Below are 23,822 nucleotides of genomic sequence, written 5' to 3'. Positions count from 1 at the left end.
AAGGAAAATAAGAGAGACAGAATATGATTAGAACGAGACCCACATGTAGAGAGATAGTGAGTAGGCAAGTTAAGGGATTTTAAATCTGATAAATGAAGATATAAGAACGAAACAGTGGACAAACACAAGCATCTGTCAAAAGACAAAAAGCAAAGAGGAATACGCAAACAATCAGCGGTTGAATCTTCGGTCACATGGAGAATCTTTTTGAGGATCTGATATGTAACTTAGTGCTGAAGTAAAAGTGCTGAAGGACAGTACCAACAGGCGATGAGTGACATGGACATGGTCTGAAGGACACTTTACTCCCTCAGTGTGTTTATTTAGGGCTTGGTGGACTGAACATTTCCATCTGGCGAGACAAAAAGAAAGAGAATGGATTCTAGACTAGGATAACAAACACAGCAACTGAGTTCACATATGTTTAAAACAGAGACAAATTCCAAAGTCTCTCTCTCTCTCTCTCTCTCTTTCTGTCTTTTAAAATACATTCCTATGCACCCATGTGATGTTATTAATGTTTTTAAACCAACCCGTTGTTTGTCATCTAGCTTCACTTGATGCTCATCAGTTCTATGAACTCACCCTCACCCTATATTTAGTCATTATATCATCAATGCATCCCTTTCATTACTGAGCCATAAATTCTTAAAAAAAGATAACATTTTCCAAATACTTTACTCTTGTCATAAATCTCAGAAGACATTGCAATTAGTGTAGCGCTGACAAGAAGCATGTGACACTGATGGATTAGCCCTTAAAAGCATAGCATAAAGCAGCAGTTGGGCCAGGAGAGAGAGAGAGGAGAAAGTGAAATGAGAAAGAGAGAGAGAGAGAGAGAGAGAGAGAGAGACCCAATTCACACACTTCTCAGGGCAGATAAGGACCGGGCTTCATCATTGTCCCTTGATGTGGGTGATGCATATAAAAGACTCCATCCCAGAATTCCTTAGTAGGCCTTAACAAAAACACGCAGGCCCAATCTCCCTTCATCTCCTCTGTCCTACCCCCCACATTACCATGATATAATCTCTGCTCTTATATGCTAAAGTGGTCCAGAATTTATGGCCTTGCTGATAAAAGGGCACAGGTCAAAGGAAATAGACTACATTGTGAAGGAAAGGAAGCTGCAACACAACCGTTGCTGACTCACTGTTTAAGGAAAAGATGTACCATCTGCCTGCTGTAAAAATGACCCCGCAACATGTCGCATATTCAGAAATGTTCTTCAACACCCATTTGCATAAATGCAATACCTGCAATACCTGCAATACTGTACTTAAGCATTGTTTTTATTTTATCAGTCTTTAAAAACCATTTTCCTCAACAGATTTTGTTTAAAATAATACTTTAAAATACACAAAATTGTACATTAAAAAGTCAGCTATAATTACTTCTAATTACTTCTAAAGAAATAAAACTACTTCTAAATTTCAAATTTTATTAATTAATCAGAAACATATAAAATAAAAAACATATAAAAATGTCCTCATGTCCTCATTAAATTATTCTGCATCTCCTAATGAATTACTCATAGTCAGAATTACTGACTGTTAATGAGAGTTATGTGCAACACTGCATACAATACTTAATAGCAAACATTTTAACATTTCATTTTATGTCACTTAAAAATATAACACTGTTATGAGCAACTCTTTGTTAAAGTGCTACTAGCACATGACTGCAGGTCTTATAGTCCATGTGACATTACATGTGACATATATTCCCTTGTGTGACTAAAGAGTCAGTGTTCATAAAGCCAGTGAGTGTGTGAGAGGCTCGGCTGTGTTCGAGTATCCATACTTTTCACTTAGCTTGAATACACTCCATACCTCACTGAGTATGAGATGGCACTGTCTTGGCTATACTGGTTCCTTGTTGGTTATCACATAAGGGGCCCAAAGAAATATATTTTTCTAATATTCCGAATGCCTCCAGACATCCTGGGAACAACGCTGTGTTCTAGAGCAGGGCTTTTTTTTTAAGAGTTTCAGAAGGTGTTTCAATATAAAGCCAAATCCTTAACAGCATTAAGGCTGCATCACTACCACTAATATCTACTTTTATAATATCAGGAAAGCTGTAGAAGATCATACAGTCCAAATTTGATCATAAAGATGATTAACATTGTTAATTGTTACACTGTTAGTGTTAGAAAATTTACAACATTTAAATCATTGTAATATAATATTCTTTAAAAAGTATTTAACTAAACTAGGAGTCAAATAAAAGAGGTTTGTACACTTTTGGCTAAGCAGGAATTTGCGTTGACTGCTTATGTCATGTTTTCACATCTTCAATGCAGTCCAGCCTCAACAATTGCTATGTTCATGATGTCATCACATATACATATATACATATGTACATTACTGTTATGCCATTATAAATTAAATCCCCCTCCAAGCAGTTGAAAGTACTAGTGTAGATAAATCAACACGCAAGTAGCATTAACCAAACCGCTAAGTACACAGAGTCTCTCCATCATCATTTACAAAGGCTAATGCAAGTAAGATTACAGCTCGTACCCATGACCTAGCATTTGCCCACACACACACACACATGTCCACACCCAAAGCAGTCTTGGTTTTCCCACGAATGCTTAGAGTAAACAGTAATTCCTAAAACAGAGGGCTGTGGAATGGCGTCACAGTGTCTCCTCTGAGTGTAGGTTCAGCTTGCTGGCATCATGTCACTCTTCTTAACTGTACACAAGTGCCAAGTTAATGATGATGGAAACTGAACGTACTGATCCTCTTCTCTGGCGTTTCCGCTAATAAGTGGAAAACATCAGTTATCCCATCTATTTAATGTCCAACAAATCTCAGCTGAATGGTGTCTCACCAAAACTGACATTGATTAACAATGTAGAAGTAACTCTTCCAGTAAACCAGTTATGCCAAATTAAATTAGTCTAAATTAATTATTGCACAAATGACAAATAATTGACTTTATGTGCAAAACTAATGCATTTAAGAGCCATGCTTACTATATGGATGACCACAATAAAAATGGAGCACTTCCCCCATTATAGTGACCTCATATAAGGGAAAGCCTTTCTAGCTTGTTGTTCAGATCTACTGTACAATTCTATGAGGACATCTCTCAGCAGTAGTTTTTTTTGCATAGACACTGAAACTAAGCATTTGGAGGAGGAGTGAAACAGAGGGAATTTGACATATATTTAAACAATGCATTATCTTAGGGGTATCTCAGCTTTCTCATTAACAGACACAATTTATGGGAGCTCTGCAACCTGAGTAGACGTGTGTTAATGCCAATACATTATAGATCACTTACTAGCCAAGACTATTTAGCCTAACTAGGAGGAAAACAGTATTACAGTGTGTCATGCAAATTTTCATGTGTGACAGTTTCTGGGCAATGTGCATATTTTTAGCATTATAGAGCTCTATACCGAACTAACTTTACTTACAAATTAATTCAGCTTCCTAGTTAAACAATCTGCTAAAGCATTGTGTGTTTGGAGTGAGCGGGTTTAAGTGTATACGTTCACATGTTAGCATGTAAATGATCGTTAAAATGTTCAGTGCTGTACCCACTAGGTAGCTGAGTTAGCAGATCGTAGTGTGAAGATGTAAAAAATACTCTTAGGGTAACATTTGTGTACAACAAGGCATACATAGAATTAAAGAAATCTGTATATCCAGTGTTGTTGCCGTATACAGTTGAGTCAGTTCAGGAACGTAATACCTGTGTGATCTGCTGCATTTTTAATCCTCGCAGCTTTACACAAATCCAGGAAGGAAAAACCACTCTGTCCTAAAACTGCGATCTCACTCTCACTGGGTCTTGGGTAAGAGGTATCGACTTGCTTTTCTGTCATGTGGTTTTTGCGTCATGGTTGCCATATTCAAGATCGAATTTCTGACTTCGCTGCACAAACGAAAATAACTACCGGCTGAAAATACTCACCTCATGCTAACAAAGCTGATGTTTGCATTTTTTCATACACGACCCTGCATGCCACAAAACATTCAAAGGTCTAGTGGCTTGTCATGTCCAAGTTATGTAAGGGATTTCATCAGGAGACGAAAAGGTAAAAGAAGGTGAATTAGTTATTAGGTACCCGACCAAATGTTCCCAAGAAAAACTTCTAATAATATAACTTAGCTAGGAGGCAGCAGCATACAGTAGCAGAGAAAACGTGACAATACAATGTTCGTTCTGAAGCACGCACTAAGACAGATGGATGCAAAAAGTTTTAATACAGTCTTCAAAAGTGTGCTGCTCTAATGTGTGGGGTACGTCTACAATGAAGCCTTTCTTAATCACCAGCTGTAACTCAACAACAGCTAGAAACAGAGCTCATCTGTAACCCGTCTCACTTCCCGCTAAGTGTTCGACAACGAACCATGGTAACCCACAATGGCTCCCCCAGCCTGTAGTGTTTACAGAGAGGATACCCGCAGAGCCTATAGTCTTCCCATGTGTACCTTTAAAGAATGGCGAACTCTTAAATGTTGTTAGAGCACGAGTGGTGCAAGTGATTAATTTTTATTTTTTCCCATTCAGGTGTCTTGTCAGTGACAGAAAACATTCTCAAGAACTAAACACAAGTAAGAACAAAGCATGACATGATTCTTAAGATGAGGAAGAGTTCAAGCCAGTGATATTTGATCATGCAGAAAGATGTTGTGTTTATTCAACTGACTATGAAGTGTCCTACAGACTGCAGTTAATCCTGGTGTGCTTGAGCCTGCCTGTTGTGACAAGATAGTAAAGAGATTTTAACCCCTTTAACACTTTATGTGCTGTTTTTTTCTTTATTAAACCTGAGAAACTATAAATTAGACCCTTCAGAAAATGAATAAACTCATCTCCTACAGCAGTCTCTCTCTTTACAGGTGTTTTTTACTCGTAATTTACTTTTTTTTTGCTCTTAAACAAGTCACAGGAGTAAAGTGTGTTTTAGCATTTACATTTACAGCATTTGGGGGACATACTTATTTAGAGCGACTTACAATTTCATCTCATTCCACATCCGAACAGTTGAGATTTAAAGACCTTGCTCTAGGGCCCAACAGGGGGAACTTTGTGGTGCTGGTCCTTTTGATCAGTAGTCCACAGCCTTAGTCCCTGAGCTACCCCTGACTAGCACTGATAACAAAAATATTGTTGGCTTTTGTTAATCCATATAAATAAGATAATTTTTAAGGAATATATTTACCTTTCAATAAGTCCAATTTCAAACAGGATTGGACAGTATCCCCAAATCACCTTACTTGCAACTTCCTTTTAACATGTGACTTCTGGATCTATCCAAACATTATTACGGGTAAATGTGTTAAGTTGGCAGTGTTAAGTAAATGTTGTGAATTGAAACCCCACTGTGTGCTAGCAGCAAAGTGTGATGGCTAGTCAGTCTTGATGTTTTATATGTTAGCACAAGGTCGCTTTTGTGGATTGCTAATGCATAGGAACAAAAACCGGTTAATTAGGTAGGGTTGTTCTCAGTTAGCATGATGTCACCTAGCTAATTGCCATTTGTCATGTTTGTAAGCGATTAGCATAATGTTAAACATCGCACACATCCAAATCCACATTTCCTTGGGTTGGTTGGTGTACCATTCATACAGTCTATACCGCACTAGTGTAAGTACCTGTTGTTGACCGGAAAAAAAAAATAATAATAAGCTGATCAACTTTAATGTAATCAGTGATATTTTTATTTTAGGGTAAAGCCCCTGTACATGTCTGCCTGTCTTTCTGTTTGGCAAAACTCTCTGTCTAACTTATTAATACAAATAAATAAAATTGTGTAATTTTGAGTATCTTACGCCTTGTTAACTCTAAGTTGTACTTCTTGTTCTTTATCTAAATGCACTTCCTGTTCGGGTAATCAGAGAGTGAATCACAGATGAGAAATCGAAAATGTAGATTGGATAAAGATTAAGTTTAGTCAGTGCTGTTATTTCAGCTGTGAAAATATTAACTAATCCCAGTAAAAATATTCAGTTTAGCTTTTCTAATTAATATCTATTGGTAGGAACGTTTGTTTACGTTAAGCAAGTAGCTTATTAGTAGCTTATTTTTAAATCTGCCACATAACTGTCCATAACATCGCTTTTACATTACATTTTGATTTCACTTATGGTGCAGGTTAAACTTCAGGCAGAAATCTGAGTACTGCAATAGTTTTATTAAATTCTGTCCAGAGGTCGATTTAAGACGCACCCACATTTTGACGCATGTGCAGTACGCTTATAAAACTTGAGGTTTATAATCTGGCACGTAACTGCTCCTAACTTCCTGTATACGCAACATTTTTTATTGAATTTTCAAAATTAAATCAAACAGGAAAAAAACTGTTTTTCCTAGACACACAGTCAGACACAGTCTCTCTCTCTCTCTCTCTCTCTCTCTTTTTCAAAATTGTTCCAAACATGGTAACAGTTAAAAATTGTTGAGTTTGCCCCAGACGTTCTCACACACTCCATGACTCATGCACTGTCATTAAAGCCTGGTGCTTAAAGCCACCCCGCGGTCTCGCACGTAGCCTGGACACATTCAGAAACATTCCCCTGAAAGCATTTTTACATCCTCACACTACAATCTGCTAAGTCAGCTACCCAGGGGGTACAGCACAGTGCACTTTAACGATCATTTACATGCTAACACGTGAACGTATACATTCAAACCCCCTCACTCCAAACACACAATGCTTTAACAGGTTGTTTAACTAGGAAGCTGAATTGATTTGTAAGACTTACTACAGTTAAGGCTAGTTCAGTTTTAATAGTGCTCTATAATGCGAAAAAAATAAAAAGATTAGGGAATTGCTATAAACCACATTTAACTGTCACATGTGAGATTATGTAAGAGACTATGTAATTCCTTATAAAACTTGAAAATAATAAATTGTAAATTATTATGATTCTTAATGTTGGTCTGGAGAGAAAGCTTAGTTTTTCTTCACAATTCATTAACCAGGCGAGAAGGCTATAATGTGCCTGTGTGTGTGTGTGTGTGTGTGTGTTATCATTCAGCCCCCATGCTGAGGTGCAAAGGGCAAGCATTGGCTTTTTCCTAAATAATAATAAAAAAAATGTTAAAGCTAGTCCACACCCCCCAGCAGCCTACCCAGGAGGTCTGAGAGTTAACACATTACTGGAAGCAGTGAAGGAAAAGTAAACATTCACTCACCCTTACCCACACACACACGTGTGTGTCACAACAACACAGCCGGGATTTAGGTGTAAAATGTTAGCCCAACTCATGCATATTGGTATTTTTGCATTACAATAGCAATGTAGATTGTTTATACACAAACACGCACACACACACAAAATGGGATTTTGCTGGTTGTATGTTCGCTAAAAATACTGTAGTGCCAACTTCAGTGCTGATAAAAGTATGATGCAAGTCTCAAGCTCGCTTTGATGAAGAGCATACACAGGCATGTTAGTTGAGGATTGAAACACATACCTTGTGTAACTTATCTATCATTTTCCATCTTTCTCAGCCTCAGACTTATTTCTGTTTATTTTTAAATGTCAGCCTGTAAAAGCATTTTCATGCCAACCGTTCTGGCAACACGTTCTGTTAGCTCCATCTTGGAACTTTACGCCATTAAGGATGTTTGTACTGAAGTGATATTAATTAATACTACAATGTATACTATGTTGCACCACGTGGACATAAAGGAACAATTTCAACAAGTACACAAACAAAAGTGTTGCAGCTGTCTTTCGTAGGTTTAACACTGTGTTACGGACAAAATAGTATAACAATACATAAATACAAAAACAAACTAGCATTCTACATGTATCCAAGGTTCCCCAGAGAGTAACCTTAAAGTAATACTCGAATATTTTAAGCATTTTTAAGCAACTGTTTTATTATTGGGTTGATCATAGGGTATAAAATTGAATTAAATGTGTATATTTAATCAATCTGTCCGGGTTCGATTCCTATCTCGGGGCCTCAGTGTTTGGTGGGTTTCCTCCGTGTACCCCTGTTTTCTCCCACAATCCAAAGACATTCAGATTAGGCTAATTTGATGAATAAAATGGGAATAAATGCAATGGTCACCATTGGCCTCCACTGGACTACAGAGGTTCATAATGAATGAATGGATGGATTTAGTCCATTTGGACAACCCAGAAGCACATGGTTACCAAAGTGGACAAACAGAAGCTAATTTACTAGCAATCACAATGTTAAGCAATGAATGGAGCAACCATTCAACACTGCAAGGCCAAAGTAAACACAAAAGCAGGCAAGTATTGAAATCTTGGATAAACATAACAAAAGGACCGTTTTGGTAAGACCCTTCTCTCAGGTCTGTCATTTCAAAACCATTATTGAGAGAGTGTAATGCTGTACTCTAGAGATCACCAGGGACTACTCACTCTCTCTCACTCATCATCTATAATGCTTTTTCCTGTATACATGGTCACAGGGGGCCTGGAGCCTATCACAGGAGACTTAGGGCATGAGGCGGGGTACACCCTGGATGGGGTGCCAATTTATCGCAGGGCACACACTCATTCACATACTACGACCAATTTGGGAACATCAATTAACCTATTCTGCATGTCTTTGCGTGTCTTTTGTATGTCTGTGGCAGGAAACTGGAGTACCCAGAGGAAACCCACCAAGCACGGATAGAACAGCAAAAAACCATGCCTCCTCATCATGCCACCTTACCAGGGACTAGCCGATATGATATTATCACGATATCGAGGTTCAGGTTCAATTTAAATTATAATAATACACTATTACAATTTTAAACAAACTTAGCTTAGCAAACTTAATTTACTGATTCCTACCACACATGCTGTTCTGCCTGTGAGTATGAATAGTTTAGAGTGCACCACCTGCAGGATTATAGAGGAACTGCAACATTTCACCACCTCAAGTGAAACATACGTAAATTAAAAACTATATTTTTTTATAGAATCTCAATACATAACTTAATACATTTCCCCCCATTTCTAGTGTACACAGATGAAAAGACATCTGCATAGTCATATTAGAATGTTTGAAATATCTAAACATAGTAACAAAAATAACAATTCAAGCTAGCTTCCCAGGCCATCTTTTAATAATTACTGTGTCTGATATAATCAGCTCAAGCTGTTCAAGCTCATATTTCTCATACAAAAATTCAAGAAATGTCCAACGAGTCAGGTGGTAACGTATTTCCACCCAAACAATATAATCAGAATCATCTAAGAGAGAAAGAGTTCATCTTTCTTTCAAAGCATAGTCAAGGTTCAGGAGTGGGTCAAAAGAGTCAAAATAGTGATCCCATTTAAGCTCCTGTTACACTCGTTCCACTTGCTTTTTTTCATTAATATTCCCAGTGAGAATTTTGATCTGCTTTCCTTAAAGAGGTCAAGGTGAGTGACCTATTGGTAGGAGAGTCTACTGCCTCTGAGAGCCCCTGGGCATCCTAAATCAATAGGAGGGAGGAAAGAAAGATGTCTTTGCCATTTCCTGCTGTGCATGTCCTTCATCTGGTGGGTAAGTACAAGAGCACTAAAAGTGCGCTTCGGTGATGAGTCATACGGGCTGATTGAGAGGAAATGCCCATGGGAGTGTTTGTGGCGAGACACACAATGTTGTTTTTAAGACTCTTAAAACCTTGAGCCAGCAGGAGTTTAATTAAAGACAGGTTTGTTAACAACTGGACTCGGAGGAGTCACAGTATTGATTACTGTCTGGTCCACACACACACACGCTCACGCAATAGAAACAGATTTTAACTTTGAAAAAAATGTATGTCATTCTTTATTAATAAAAAAAAATGCAATTCCAGGCAAATTGCTAAGGAATGTAAGAAATAAATCGATTCCCGTTAGGGGAAAAAAACAACAACACAATATTGTTTTTGCTAAGATTTGACCCCTGTGGTCAAGTCTAAGGTATTTAGCGTAAAGAACATTTCAGGGGATAAACCAGCACCACATGAGGATATCTATGAACCTTGACTACAGTGGTACTCAATGGAAAACACACTGACACACACATATAGACACATGGCATTTTTAATAAAATAGATGTCTGTCTTGGGATCTGTGTACGCCGCAGCCCATCCCTGTAAAACAAATTTGTCTATGTCTCCCTGTTTGAGCGTTTATGGCCCATGAAGCTGTAAAGCAGACAACCTACTTAACCTGCTAAGCATCAGGTCGCCTTTACCGTCCTGCTTCTTTGTCCAAAATCAGACAGCCGTGACATGAAGTGGTCTGGTATTTACTCCTGGCAGATCCAGTGATTCAGGGTAAAAATACTTGGTCTTTAGCCTCTTACAAAAACATTAGCATTAAAATGGCATTAATTATTAATATACATGAAACTGCACTGTTGTACATCACACGATTATATACGAGGGGTGTTCAAGTCAAACCAGGATATTTTGTGCAGAATAACAGAACATACATGAGTTATGAGAGTAAAAACTCTCTTTATTTTTTTTATATAATCCCCTGCTACACTAATGTACTTATGCCAGTGTTTTACTTGTGCTTGGAAACCAACAAGGTAGAAAGTTTTCTCAGTATGTCAGAGCCATGATAAGCCTGTTCACTTCTGCAACACTGGCCTTCCAGGAACTCCTTCAGGACTGTACAGGGGATGTGGCGATAACTCCCAGCCGAGTTCCTGTAATGTGCAAGTGGTGCTGGTGAATGTGTGTGTACAGTTCACACAAACAGATGCGTCTCTTACACGAGTTGGCAATAAGTTTTTACAAGGATCAGACATTCCATTCGCTGAACAGTCACCCGCAGTGGGCTCTGAGAGACCTCGGACCTTCATTAAAACGTTTGCACCGTTCAAATGTTTTACTGCAGCTAAGAGTCTCATCACCGTACAGCTCTATATACTACAATAATAGCAGTATATAACTGATGTAATTTTAAAAATAATTCACAGGGCATCTATTTTTTCTCTGTGTATGAAGGACGAGTTCAAGCGACTCAGCTTAAACTTTATAGCACCCTCTGGTGTTCTGAGAATGTTTTTATGGTGTAAAATATTTATCTTTATATTTAATTTATTGAAGCTGATTATTTTTCCGTTTCTCTGTGTTGTTTCATTGCTAAATTAGTACTTGTGTTTGAATAGAGATGTGTAGCTGTATCTCTGGTATCTTATCCTATGCAATAGATGCACCAGAAAAATTTGCGAAAAGATTTTCATTGCTTTTATGAAACCCTGCAGTATAAACAATGCATTAAATAAGTATCCATAGCCGTCCTTCATGACTTTGTCATACTTAGTTACAACTAATGAAACAGATTTAATTGGGATTATGTATTTGTCGTGAATGTCCACAAAATATAATGCTGAAAGCCTGAATATACTGTATACATATAATTTTATATAATTTATATGCATTTATTTATATTTTCGCTTTGTAAAAATTATTTACAAAAACAAAATGTCAAAGTTAGTATTGCATGAATATTTACTGTAGGAAACTCAGGAATAACTTCTGGAGCACATTTAACCATCAGAGTAAAAGTGCTGTTATAAAACAGTTATGTGCCAGGCTTAATATTTAATCTACTTTAAACAGGGAGTGTATTTGTCTGGCGACAAGAAGGCTAAGAAATACAACTTAGTGTAAATAAGTCGTGAGATACTTAATCTTACAAAATTTTATTTGTTTGTATTAGTAAGTTAGACAGAGTAGTAAGTTAGTACAGAAAGACAGGCAGACATGTACGTGGACTTCAACCTCATATAATAATATCACCTATTACAATAAAACTAATCAACTTATTTTAGTCTTGCCATTGTTTTCTGACCTTAAGGCTTTTTTCCTAAATTTCATTTATTTTCTTGCTTCGTGTATTATTTCCCAAAATATCAATAGTTTCTAAAACAATTGAAGCAGCTTACCTGGAATCACCATGCAATGGTTAAGTCAACAAGTTCATGTTTTTCCCATTGTGATGTTCGATGTGAAAATTACCTGTATCTCATGATCTTTATTTATTGTGCTGCTCCGGCATGATTATCTGCATGGAAAATTGCATGAGTTAGTTTACTTATACAGCTTTATCCTGTATTCAGGGTTAGGGGGTCCTGGAACCTATCCCAGGAGACTTAAGGCACGAGGCAAGGTACACCCTGGAAAGGGTGCCAATCCATCGCAGGGCAATCACACATACACACAGTCACACAGTATAGGCAATTTGAGAATGCCAATTAGACTATTCTGCATGTCTTTGGACTGTGGAAGGAAACAAAAGTGCCAGGAGGAAACCTATCAAGCACGGGGAGAACATGCAAACTACATGCACACAGAGACCAGGTATCGAACTGGTTCACCCTGGAGGTGCAAGGCAACAGTGCTATCTACTACACCACCTTGCCGCCAACTTTAAAGATCACCTTTTTTAATTTAGGGGTCACTGGAAAATGTATTCCACACTAAATACACAGCGTCAATAATAAAAACAGTATGAAAATGTGTAAATATTTTATTTGTAATATTTAACTTAAATATTAAGCAATGCATAATTATTTGTAATATTCATATTAATATTCCATAATTATTGTTTGTCACAAAGTACCAGCGGCGTTCAAGTCAAACTAGGACTTGTGATAAAATTTCTTGTGAATGCAGGTTAAACAGAAGACTTGGTGATGAGACACTATAGCCACAATACAAAAAAAGTTAATGGTGCAAATGTAAATAATGATGCCGACCGAGGTGGTTCAGAGTGTGCTGCAGTCGTTCCAGTGAGCATTCAGTAAGTGTAACAGCTGATCTTTGAACATCGAAGAATAACACCAACGTGCAAGAGATACATCTGCCTGTAGGCACTGAAATCACAATCACCAACACCACATGCACATTACAGGAACTCAGTGGAGTGTGTGCATTAGTGTAACAGGTGATTATATCGAGAAATAAAGGGAGTTTTTACTCTCATATCTGTGTTCCGTCATTCTGTACAATCAAAAGTCCCAGTTTGATTTGAACACGTTGTAAGTACTAAATTTCACAATTTAACTGAAAACAAAAGGGTTGTCTCTGATTTTATTAATTTTTTTGCATAACCTTCTAAATGTGACACAGGGTGTTACTATGTTTATAATTATGTGGTGTTGCAAAGGCAGAAGCAAAAGTATAAATATGTCATTTGATTTGCTGCATTTTTATTAACGAGAAGCATCTGTTTTACATCAAGAAAGTATTTCATTCATGAAGAGTTTATATTTGTCGCTTGTCAAACTCTGTGTGTTTTGCAAGCATTTGAGATAACCAGGGAAATTAGTTCCAACCAAGAGAAAGAAAGCTGAAAGAATTTGTTACTGTGTGTATGGTTTTGAGTGTGAGGACAAAGACAGAGGAAGAAGCCATGCCATTCCTTGACCTACTGCACCACCCAGACAAAGTTACAACAAAAACTGCTCTGACGTCGGAGTCTGATACTGTAATTTACACGAGCAATAAATGTTTGGTCCTATTAAGCCTTCGGTGATAAGGATCCTGAGAATTACCCAGTGCTATATTTGCTCTCTAGGGCAAGGCCATACCTTTGGTGTTGCTGTCTATCGCATAGTTTATTAATCGTTTTACTTGTAATATCATTCATACAAAGAACAAATGGCAGTGCGGGGTTTCCATACGATTAAACGCTCTAAAGTGTTTTAGTAAAGTTCAGCATTGCTTTGATAATTAAACGATGAGGACTTACTGAAATATGAATAAATGAAACATGGAAAATTGAGGAACTTACTAGTGCTTATAATGTCTGACATAAAGACATACCAACACACAGGCATACAGCATGTGAAAGCTTGTTACATTTACATTCATTTAGCAATGAACTCATAGTAAACTGAACAAAACATCTTATTCCATGAGTGGATGATACCTAAGGAGAAGTGAGCATAAAAAGAAAAACTCCATTAGGAAGGAAAACAAGCCCAAAAAACATAACATTCTGAAAGTCTGATGTTTATGTGCTAATTTAATTGTTTGTCAATTTGCATTTTAAATGATGGTATAACGGTATAATATTGTGCTAAACAATAAACCAATGAAACCACTTCAGATTTCTTTTCCATATGCATGACCGAGGGCCACGAGAGAAAGAAAGACACACTAAAAGCAAATATATGGGTACATTACAGATGTGTACGGTGTGTTTTTATGATTAAAAGAGTCTGGCTCTCTTCTTCATGTCGTTGCGCTTCCATAGAGGAAGTTTATCGAACTCCTGAATCTCCATCCCGAAGAGTTCAAAGAAAATCTCTGGAGCAAGGTGCCGCTGAAAAGAGAGTAACAGAAGAGCAGAAATGTAACCAGGTCATGTAATATTAGCCATCTAGCATTATAGACTGGCTAGCTGGGGTTAGATGGACCAATGATGGTCTTTGTTCAAATACCTCTTATAACGTATTACCAAAGAATAACGTATCAAAAAGAGAGCAATAATATTAAGTAGTCTTGTGAATACTAAATAAATTTGATTTTCACTACAGTCAGAGATGATGTCACAGAAGCCCTGTCTACATTTACATAAAATTTGGATAAATGACTTCTCGATCATTACCTCCAGACGGGTTCTGTCCACATCTCTGGGCAGTCTGGCTCTGCCACGGCTGGTGACGATGAGCATTTCGTATGGATATACCTTCAAAAGAGATACCCGTTAGTTAGCAGTAAGAAGTTCATGGGTTTTTTTATGCAAATGACTAATAAACTAAAACAAATAATTATGCTCAATTCTGAATCATGGTTATGTCAAATATGTACATGGCAAATATAGTACAGTATACTTACTCTCTCATCGACTATACTGCTTTATCCTGTATACAGGGTCATGGGGAGCCTATCCCAGAAGACTTAGGGCAAGAGGAAGGGTACACCATGGATGGGGTGCTTATCCATTGCAGGGCATACACAGGGGGAGCTAATCCATCGCAGGGCTTCAAACACTCACATGCTCATTCACACACTACAGGCAATTTGGGAACTCCAATTAGTCCTCTGAGGATGTTTACCTAGCCCCAGCCCCTCAACCTCTGAGAGTTGGCAACCTGGCCCCAGGTGTTTTTCTGACCCTTCTCTTTTAGCCCTCTAAATCAACTAGCTTGTTCAAAGCTAGTTCCAGAGAGCCAGTGTCCAGCACAATTTGCAATTCAACAACAACAAAAAAAAAACCCCACACAAAACAAAACCTGGCAACAGAAACCTTAACCGAGAGTTGAATTAGCAACCATGTTTGAACAGAAAAAAAATAACTGTGCTAGACACTGGCCTGCCATTTTAGCACTAATAATGGCAAGTTAAGCATCATTTATTGTAAGAGATTATAAGGAGGTTTGGGGTTAGGTTTAGAGTTATGTAATTATTCATTAGGGTTTCTTTAAGGCCCAGTAGACATAAGTATTACATTTAGATAGCAGACTACTGGCTGGCTACCAAATAGAGTACTTTGGTGCATTGGTTCCCAAACAAAGTGTCGTGACCCAAAGTCATTTTATTTGGGTCTCTATTGTCACCATGTCTGTCTGTAGTACGCATGGCAATCACACGGGGGGGCTAGATAGTTTGCTACCACTTTAGTTTTACCGTTTTCAATAATACTGTACATGCATATGACATTGTTATTTATCATATGTAGTCTATGTCAGAAATGACTGGTTTACCATTCAAGGTAATTATGTGATGTGTAAATGGCAATTCAATGATTAGTAATCCTCATTTATGCACATATTAACTATTCTCATAAATCTGGTAACAATGATTTGTTATTTTTTTTAAAGTGGGTACCTAGGGAAAAAAAGTTTGGGAAACACTGTTGATACTTGCTTTTAATTCCAGCATATTAGGCATCGAAACCCCCCTGTCCATTCTGCTGACAGGCCGATGTCCATCCTGTATGGGCTATAAACACATAAATCAACTGCTTGTTAAAAACACAACTAAATTTATTGTTGATGCAAGTCAATAAAACACGAAAAAAGAGACTTCGAAAATGTTTTTGTCAGAGTTCATTTTAGGGACAGATCTGGCGAGAACAGTTTTTTAAATGATGTGCAAATAAAACAAATGAACCAAAATTATAAAAATAGACAAATAGACAAACAGATAAAGCAAAAGTAAAACAATGACTAAAATTACATTTTAGTACTTCCTTTTTACGTCCTTCCTTACTGAACTGAGATCAGACACTGCGCATTGCCAAGCAAAAAAAAAAAATTAATTCATACATATTAACTTGCATCTGCAGGATGCCCAAATGGATTCTCAAATGGTGTTGATCAAACCAATTTGGCATGTTGGATCACAATACTCCAAAAAAGATCTAAAATTATCTTGTCATGTTACGATTAAAGGCAGTATAATGAGCTACATTGTTCTATTCAACGGAAACAAATAATGACATCAAGTGAAAAGTTATAATAATAATAATAATAATAATAATAATAATAAAACCAGCAGAATCATTAATTATGAAAAAAAAACAAGGTTAGAGAATTCTAACAAATTTATGTAGCACAACTTCAATAACGTCCAGAAAATTAATGAATTATGACAGCTATACATGTCAAAATGCATTCCTTTACAAAGTTGTAAGAGAAAGTCCATCAAACCATGGTATAGTTAGAATAAAAAAAATTGCAGCATGTAGAGTCTGTAGCAAGTAATGCATTTATGACACAAAGCCAAATTGTTTCAGCTGCTTTCAACTTTTAGTAAAAAAAAACATGAAGTGAACATCACACTTACCTGAAATTCTGAAAAGAAGGAGAGAAAAAAAACATATAATCAGTACTATTAACTAATAGTCTTGAACTGTGTATATGTAGTATGTGTGTTCGTGAGCTAACCTCGTCCTCCACCACAGACATCTCCGTAACTGTTGAACTGCGTAAAGTCTGTTGACTGAGGCTACGGAAGTGATAAATAGCCAGAAACAAGATATTTATTCCCATGAGGAAGGTAAATATACTGTAGGTAGATATAGACTGACTGCAATCTGCAAGGAAATAAGTTGTTTACCCGATGCAGCCCGCTCCGACCATAGCCAGGAAGAGAGCCTGTTTTGGCAGGAGACTGTGGATCTGTGATTTCAGAATAACAAGATATTAATAAAAGGTAGGATTAAATTTTAATAATTATTAATAGTTACACAATTGTACTATTAGAGTTGAACAATGCAGTTATGTGTGTGAACAATGCATTTCATTTAACGAACAATCATTGTTTTTAAAAACATTATATTTTCATTAATATTATTATTAGTGGTGCTTGTGTAGCACCACTTGTTATTATTAATATACACTTATAGTATTATTCATACAGTATACCTCATTGGATAGTGGTGGCGAAAAGTATTGAGACAAAAGTGGAATTGCACCTTTGCACAAAGACACTTTAATAAGGCACCTTCATAAGTCACTTTTTATGCACATTTGCACACCATCTTTCTTCACCAAGTTTCAATAAAAAAAATGTTCCATGTACAGTATTTATTTCTATTTCTTTTTTTATGTACAGTCTATTTCTATTTTAATTTCTATTTTTATCCTAATTAAATTTAATTTTCTATCGTATTTCTTTTATTTCTTTTATTCATATTTATTTCTAATTATAAGTTTTAATTCTCTTTTTAAGGTCATTGGCAGTCGCATAAGCATTTCACTGCATATCGTACTGTGTATGACTGTGTATGTGACAAATAAAATTTTAATTTAAATTTGGAATTCAATGTTTTAATGACATTTTCAAGTTTTTAAGATTATGACAATCAAGATCAAAAGAATAATCAGTGAAATTGCTCTACAACAATCAGTATTTATTATGAAGTCTTTTATTCTTCAAAACCTGCTATATCTGGCTGGGCACAGAGTCAAAAAGATGTCTGTAGTATTCTGCTGTCTCATGCTCATACCATGCTTGCTTGGTTGCTTTCTGAAGATCATGTACAGAAATCTGCCACAGAAGCTTACAATTCCCTTGAAAATTTTCAAGTTTTAGCCATTTTGTACAGAGGTAGACTCGCCAGCTTCAGAAAGTAAAAAAGTCCTGCCACATATTAGTTCCATCCATTACCTTAATCAGCTGATTCTCATTAGCAGAACTCTTCAGATAGATGAGGACTAATTAATGACATCACCTGGTTTGTGCACAGCGTGAACACATGGCATATGTTGTTTTAATACTTTAGGCCATCACTGTATACTATTCAAGAGTGGTCTGATGTGATGAAGGAATGGCTTAAATAAGAAGGTATGTACTTTTAAATTTACTTAAAGTGTGACAGCAGATGTAAAAGAAGGATTCAAGGAAAGAAAAAACGATTTTACTTTTAGGTAATGCATTAACTAAGGCTAACCATCAAATGTTACTAGCATGACAGTAACTGTAACCTTAAAAACTAGCCGAATGCCAATACAGTAACTAGCTACCATTTCGTACTCCATGAACAAGTCAAGATGTGGTTACATACACTTGATATTCATTGAGGCTTTGTACTATGCTACTGTCCATAAAACTTTATTCAGATGTTCACTCGTGTCTTGCTAGTTAAACTGACTGAACACTAATGGCATGCAAGCTGTGAAGTCTGTATCATCAGACGTTACTATGATGGGTGTTTGGCCTAATTCATTACTTTGTCACAAACTGATGCTTAAAAATCACCTTTTATTTTTCCAAATGTAGGATTACAGTGAAAATTTATATTGAGTAGAAAGTGGAGAAGCCCACACACCTGCGTTGCCATTTGTTTGTCTTTGTGCGGACAGACTTCGTGCATGACGTTCTTCAAACAGCTGTTTTTCCTTCTCTTCCTTTAGGATGAGCTTCCCAAGACCAGACTGCATCTGCAGGCAAAACAATTTACATTGATTTATCATATATAGCCTTGAATTGTGAACTACAGGTTATAGTGAATAATCATTCTGAAAATATATGTGAGGGAAAATATATAAAAATGACAATCTTACAATATATTGTATACAGTTAGTTTGGACTGAGCAATCTGACTGGATGAGTCGCTTTCCATGAGTGGTGGTAATAAACAGTACCAGCATTAGGACGTTTAACTATATGTATCACTCCATGTCACAGGTGTTGTATTAACCGTTACTTATACTAACTGTGAGTTGCAGTGCGGCTAAAAGTAGGTACCGAGGAGAGAGTAGCTGCCTGACAAATCTTAGATTTAAAACCAGTCACAGAAGCATCTCAGCAAGAAAACACATCTGATAACATCATGTCATTTTAAACAACACTTGGTCTCAAAACCGGCCCAAGGCATAAGCGAACGAAGCGTCTGCTTGGAGTTCTTGTGGCCACAAGGGGGCCTCCAAGAGTGACAGCGATTTTTTATTCATTTTTGGTGATATGTCAAAGGACAATGGTAATTATACAAAAATGCAATATTAAATGTAATGCAAGCATGAGGCAAGCACAATCAGACTGTAACTATGATTATTGGAGCTGATTAAAGAGGCAGCAAAACCATCACAAATGTCACAAAAAAGAACATATCCTTCGGGTGGAGAGAAAAGAAAAAAGAAGAAAAGCAAGGAAGAGAAAAAACAGCAAGATAAGAGTATGTTCAAGGAATTTCTTGTAAACTACAGTAAGCTATGTTGCAAGCTAACGTTAGCTGCCTAGGTAATTAACAGCCTTGGTAACCTATCTTCTTGTTTTAGGCAAGTTCATGTTCCTGACATCTTATTATATTATAACAAATTACTAAACTAATAGTTTTAGATTAAAACTAAGATTTTTTTTTCTGTGTAAAAATTACTTTTTCTGGGTATATATTTTTGTAATAAAAATAATCTTGTTACTGAAAACAGCTTAAAATTGTTTACATTAGCCTTCTTTTGGGGTCTGTTCTATTATATTCTAAAATCATTATGCCTTAATTAGCTAGTTACAGATTAAGAGTTGTTTTATGTGTACAGATGACTTGGTGCTGTGCTTAATAATTTATGTTGTTAAAATGTATTAAAAATTTATAATTTATGTTGTTAGCATTCTGTTCATTCAACTGTACTCGAAAATGAAACTTCTCTGTTGAAATATTTTGGAGATGGAGCAAAACCAACTGGTAGATTTATACTGTGCGAATTATTAAGCATTAACAATAGTCAATCGTATTAGCGGCACAGAGGGAGCCCTAAATAAAATCTGCTTAGGTCCCCATAATAATTGCTTCTAATTCATCCTGAATCGAGTGTTGCTGTTAGACAGCTATAAGCCAATGTTGTGTTGATTTGCTTGGCTTTCCAGATATTCTGCAACCTGTTTAGTTTCCATAGTGTTTTTACTGCACCCAATTTGAAAGTATGACAAATGTTATATAAGTCAATTGGGTTAGGGATGGGATACTCCATGAGCTACACTTGTGGAGGTGGAGGAGCAGGCAAGACAGCTAATAAAAGGGTTGGGCTAGTTTAAGAATGATTTTGATTTATAACAAATGATTGAAATGGATTTATGGCTTAAGGCTTAGTGCCCATACCCTCAAAATATGTATGAACTAAATATTGTAAACGCTAAAGTTTCGCCACTGTGTGTACAGTATTTTTGTCATTTCTGTCCATGTTTGACATTACCCTGGTGAGATGCTCTTCCTGGAGTTGTCTGCGTTTCTGCAGTTCCTCCTCATCCTCATCTCGGGATCTCCGTCTCCCCCCATCAGAGCCTGAAATATCAACAGGAAATGTCCAGTACCACATGCTTGATAGGATTTTTAACACACCCCTTTTCGACTGTCCTCTTAAAGCTATTTAATTGAGGAGATTATTTAAAGCATTTGTGTACATTAGATAAAGAAATGCCATCAGAATTTGCAATTCCAAATTCGTCCTATAGTCAAAACAATCGATTGTGCATGAATCCATCCAAGGGGAAAAGTGAGAGGACTCGTCTATAAGGGCATGTTAAAAAGTTAACTGACTTTTAACTCTACGCATAAAAAAAAGTTTTTCAGACAGTGTAATGACAGTAACTGAATGAAGATGCAGATAAATAAAGCCACTTTAATCATATAAAAAGTTCAAATATAAAGAAATAAAGACAAGCAGACAAATAATGTCGGGTGACAGTAAAGCCATTGCAGCAACTTTGGGAAAACTTGTTCTTGTGAAATTTTAAAAGAAATCTCCAAAGCAGCTGCAACAACAAGACACTTTTAGAAAAAAAATGGTTCATTAAAAGTTCTTCACAATCAATAGTTTTAGTGAAGAATGCTTAAGTGCATCATTTTTTCCCCTAAGAGTGTGGGAGTTTACCCATCTCTGTCCTTGTAAATTTTTGGCAGTTCTTAGTGTCATAGCCATAAAGGTTTACAAGTACAGAGATTAAAGAAAGAGGTATAGGTTTCCACATGCACTGATCAGTTTTCACCTTCAAACAAACTTGTTTGACTTTGTGGCTGTCACGGAACTACGTACAAGTACATGTTAAACAAACCTTAAGTATTTATCAGACAGGATTTAATAATAAGATGCTATTACTGTGCCTAACATAAATATTCACCCACTTCTTTTTAAATTAACAGTAAGGAACTGAATTGGGATTATAGTTTAAATAAATGCAGTTATTTAGAGAAGCAACAAAGAGGCCAGGGGAAACTCTACCCATCACTGTAACTATGCTGATTTTCTTCTCTACTTCAACATTTGTAGCTAAGAATCTTTGTGAAATCCAGTTATTAAGTTCATTTGTGTTCCTGTTGATAATGCCACAAGTGATGTTAAATACATGTATGCAAGACACGGTAGGTAATGTACTATATGCTGTAATACGTTAAATCTGGATTGGGTCTAGATTCAAAGATGATACAATGAATAAACAATTGCATTTGATGTTTTGGTTAAGGTGAAAATGATGTGACTGCAGAGCTAAATAAAGGATTAACAAGAACTAAAAATCACATAAGACTGAAAAGAAACATCAATGCAGAGTCATAATTATATTTTTGAACATATGAACAGCTGCTTTTCCAATGCATTCAACAACACAAAAACAAAAGAAACCAAAGTGAAAGCCATCACTTTTCATCGATCCGTAGCCTGAGTGGTCTAATTCATTTAATCCATTATAACGGGGGGGAGGAAAACAAAAGCAGCAAGTGAGGCGTGCTGGCCATAGCAAATAAGTGTACATCGCTGACATACAGTACCTAAGGTACAGCTGGTTGACAGACACAGCCTGTACTCAGTCTCTATCTTATGTAGCTCTTCAGGACCGGGAGCAAGTGCAGAGGGAAATTTTGCAGATTTGATGATGTCGTCTGTAGTACTGTCGGCTGTAAGCTCAGCCGGATCTATATCAAAGCAGGGGGAACTAGGATATAAGAACGGGGCTAGCCCAAAGCTCATGTCAAAGATGTTTACAGGATCAGGATGGGATTACAATTTATGCAGCTTAATTTGGGCTGCTCCATTAGGATTTTAAAAGGAATGCTGCAGTCCGTGTGCTTGGTCATGAACACGAGCATCTAAAGATTTCATGTGTTATTGCATTGGCATAGAAGAGGAATTGTTGTGTCCCTACCATACTGTTTGTAGATGGGTGGCTTTCTGTACATGTTGACGCTCTGATCTGGAAGACAAAGATCCTTTTTATTTTTTTAATTTTATTATTTCGAAGCTCTATAATTTTTTTTTTAAACCACTAAGAGATGTACTGTAAGGGGCATTCAAATCAAACCAGGACATGTGATGAAATTTCTTGGAAATCTAGCTTGGAAAACTGCTTGATATTTTGAATTGTAAAAATGTTTTAAAGAAGGCTGTACATCTGTGAATACCCAGACATCATTCCTGTGAACATTCAGTGACTGATCTATAAAAAACAATGGATACCTTGCTGCACAAGAGAGGCATCTGTCTGGGTGAAAAACACTTGCACATTAGAATAACTCAGCTGGAAGTTCTTACAACATCCCCATACAGTCCTGACCTTAACTCCAAGCCATTTACACATGCCAGGGCCATAAAAGGAGTTCCTGGGAGGCCAGCCTTTCAGACGTGAAGCAGGCATGGCTTCAGTGTACTGAGAAATTTTGTACACCTTTCTACTTTGATGGTATCCAAGCACTAGAGGAAAGCTGAGATACGTGCATTAGTGTAATAGGGGATTATATAGAGAAATAAATGTTATGAGAGTTTTTACTCTCATAACCTATGGTCTGTTATTCTGCACTATCAAAATCAGTCCTGGTTTGGATTGAACACCCCCCGTACAATCGATTTACCATGCACAGTCACAAGATGGTAGAGAGTGTAAACAGGTCTATGAAATGGTCTTCCTAAAAACTGGGAACCAGCAAGAACAAAAAACAAAAACACAGAATGTTCACTTGTCCCACCAGGATTCCTAATTTACAGTAACAACACACATGAATCGGTCCTGTGAACACATAATACAGCTTGAGGATGACACACGGAGGGTGAAACATAACGATGTGACTACACGCACAGGACCGCGCAGATGCATCACATCCTCAATACCTGGCAGATGGAAATGTTTCGGGGTCAGGGGGAGAGGGGGCGTGCTGGCCCCAGGGGAGCTCCGCCCACTTGATGGCTCAGGGCCTTGAATCAAAAAGGTCATAGGTCAACTAGGGCGGAAGTTTAGGGCCAGAGAGATGTGTTTTTTTTTTTGCCTTTAATGACAAAAACAAGTAAATGACTTGTTAAAGTCAATATTAGGTTTAGGTTGCAATGATTTTTATAATATATAATGTGTGTGTTATGAATGATAACACACACATTATATAAACCAGGATAAACCAGGTGCTACAACAGATTTGCAAAAAGTGTATTTATAGCATAATTATTCTTCATATTGTTTC

At 36.9% G+C, this 23,822-nt stretch overlaps 1 protein-coding gene across 7 annotated transcripts in view; it reads right to left on the bottom strand.

The window, feature by feature from the left end:
* Positions 1-13,023: 13,023 nt before the first annotated feature.
* ablim1a (actin binding LIM protein 1a) overlaps positions 13,024-23,822 on the bottom strand; it is a 50,449-nt gene continuing 39,650 nt past the window's right edge. For 3 of the 7 annotated variants that reach the window (XR_008361016.1, XR_008361018.1, XR_008361020.1), the window contains 8 exons: positions 23,479-23,562; positions 22,520-22,567; positions 20,575-20,663; positions 18,714-18,825; positions 17,000-17,061; positions 16,828-16,888; positions 14,544-16,734; positions 13,024-14,258 (listed from right to left, as the gene is read on the bottom strand). Coding sequence is in view for 1 of the 7 variants with exons in the window: in XM_053502530.1 (XP_053358505.1) it covers positions 14,145-14,258; positions 14,544-14,624; positions 15,806-15,880; positions 16,727-16,734; positions 16,828-16,888; positions 17,000-17,061; positions 18,714-18,825; positions 20,575-20,663; positions 22,520-22,567; positions 23,479-23,562 (734 nt within the window). In the remaining 6 variants the exon portion in view is untranslated. The remainder of the gene's footprint in view (positions 14,259-14,543; positions 16,735-16,827; positions 16,889-16,999; positions 17,062-18,713; positions 18,826-20,574; positions 20,664-22,519; positions 22,568-23,478; positions 23,563-23,822) is intronic. The other 4 variants (XR_008361019.1, XR_008361021.1, XM_053502530.1 and 1 more) reach the window with 3 other exon arrangements.

Source organism: Clarias gariepinus, chromosome 8 (genome assembly GCF_024256425.1).
Source record: "Clarias gariepinus isolate MV-2021 ecotype Netherlands chromosome 8, CGAR_prim_01v2, whole genome shotgun sequence".
NCBI lineage: Eukaryota > Metazoa > Chordata > Actinopteri > Siluriformes > Clariidae > Clarias > Clarias gariepinus.
The sequence above is the reverse complement of the archived record's forward strand: the minus strand, read 5'-3'. Positions and strand labels throughout refer to the sequence as shown.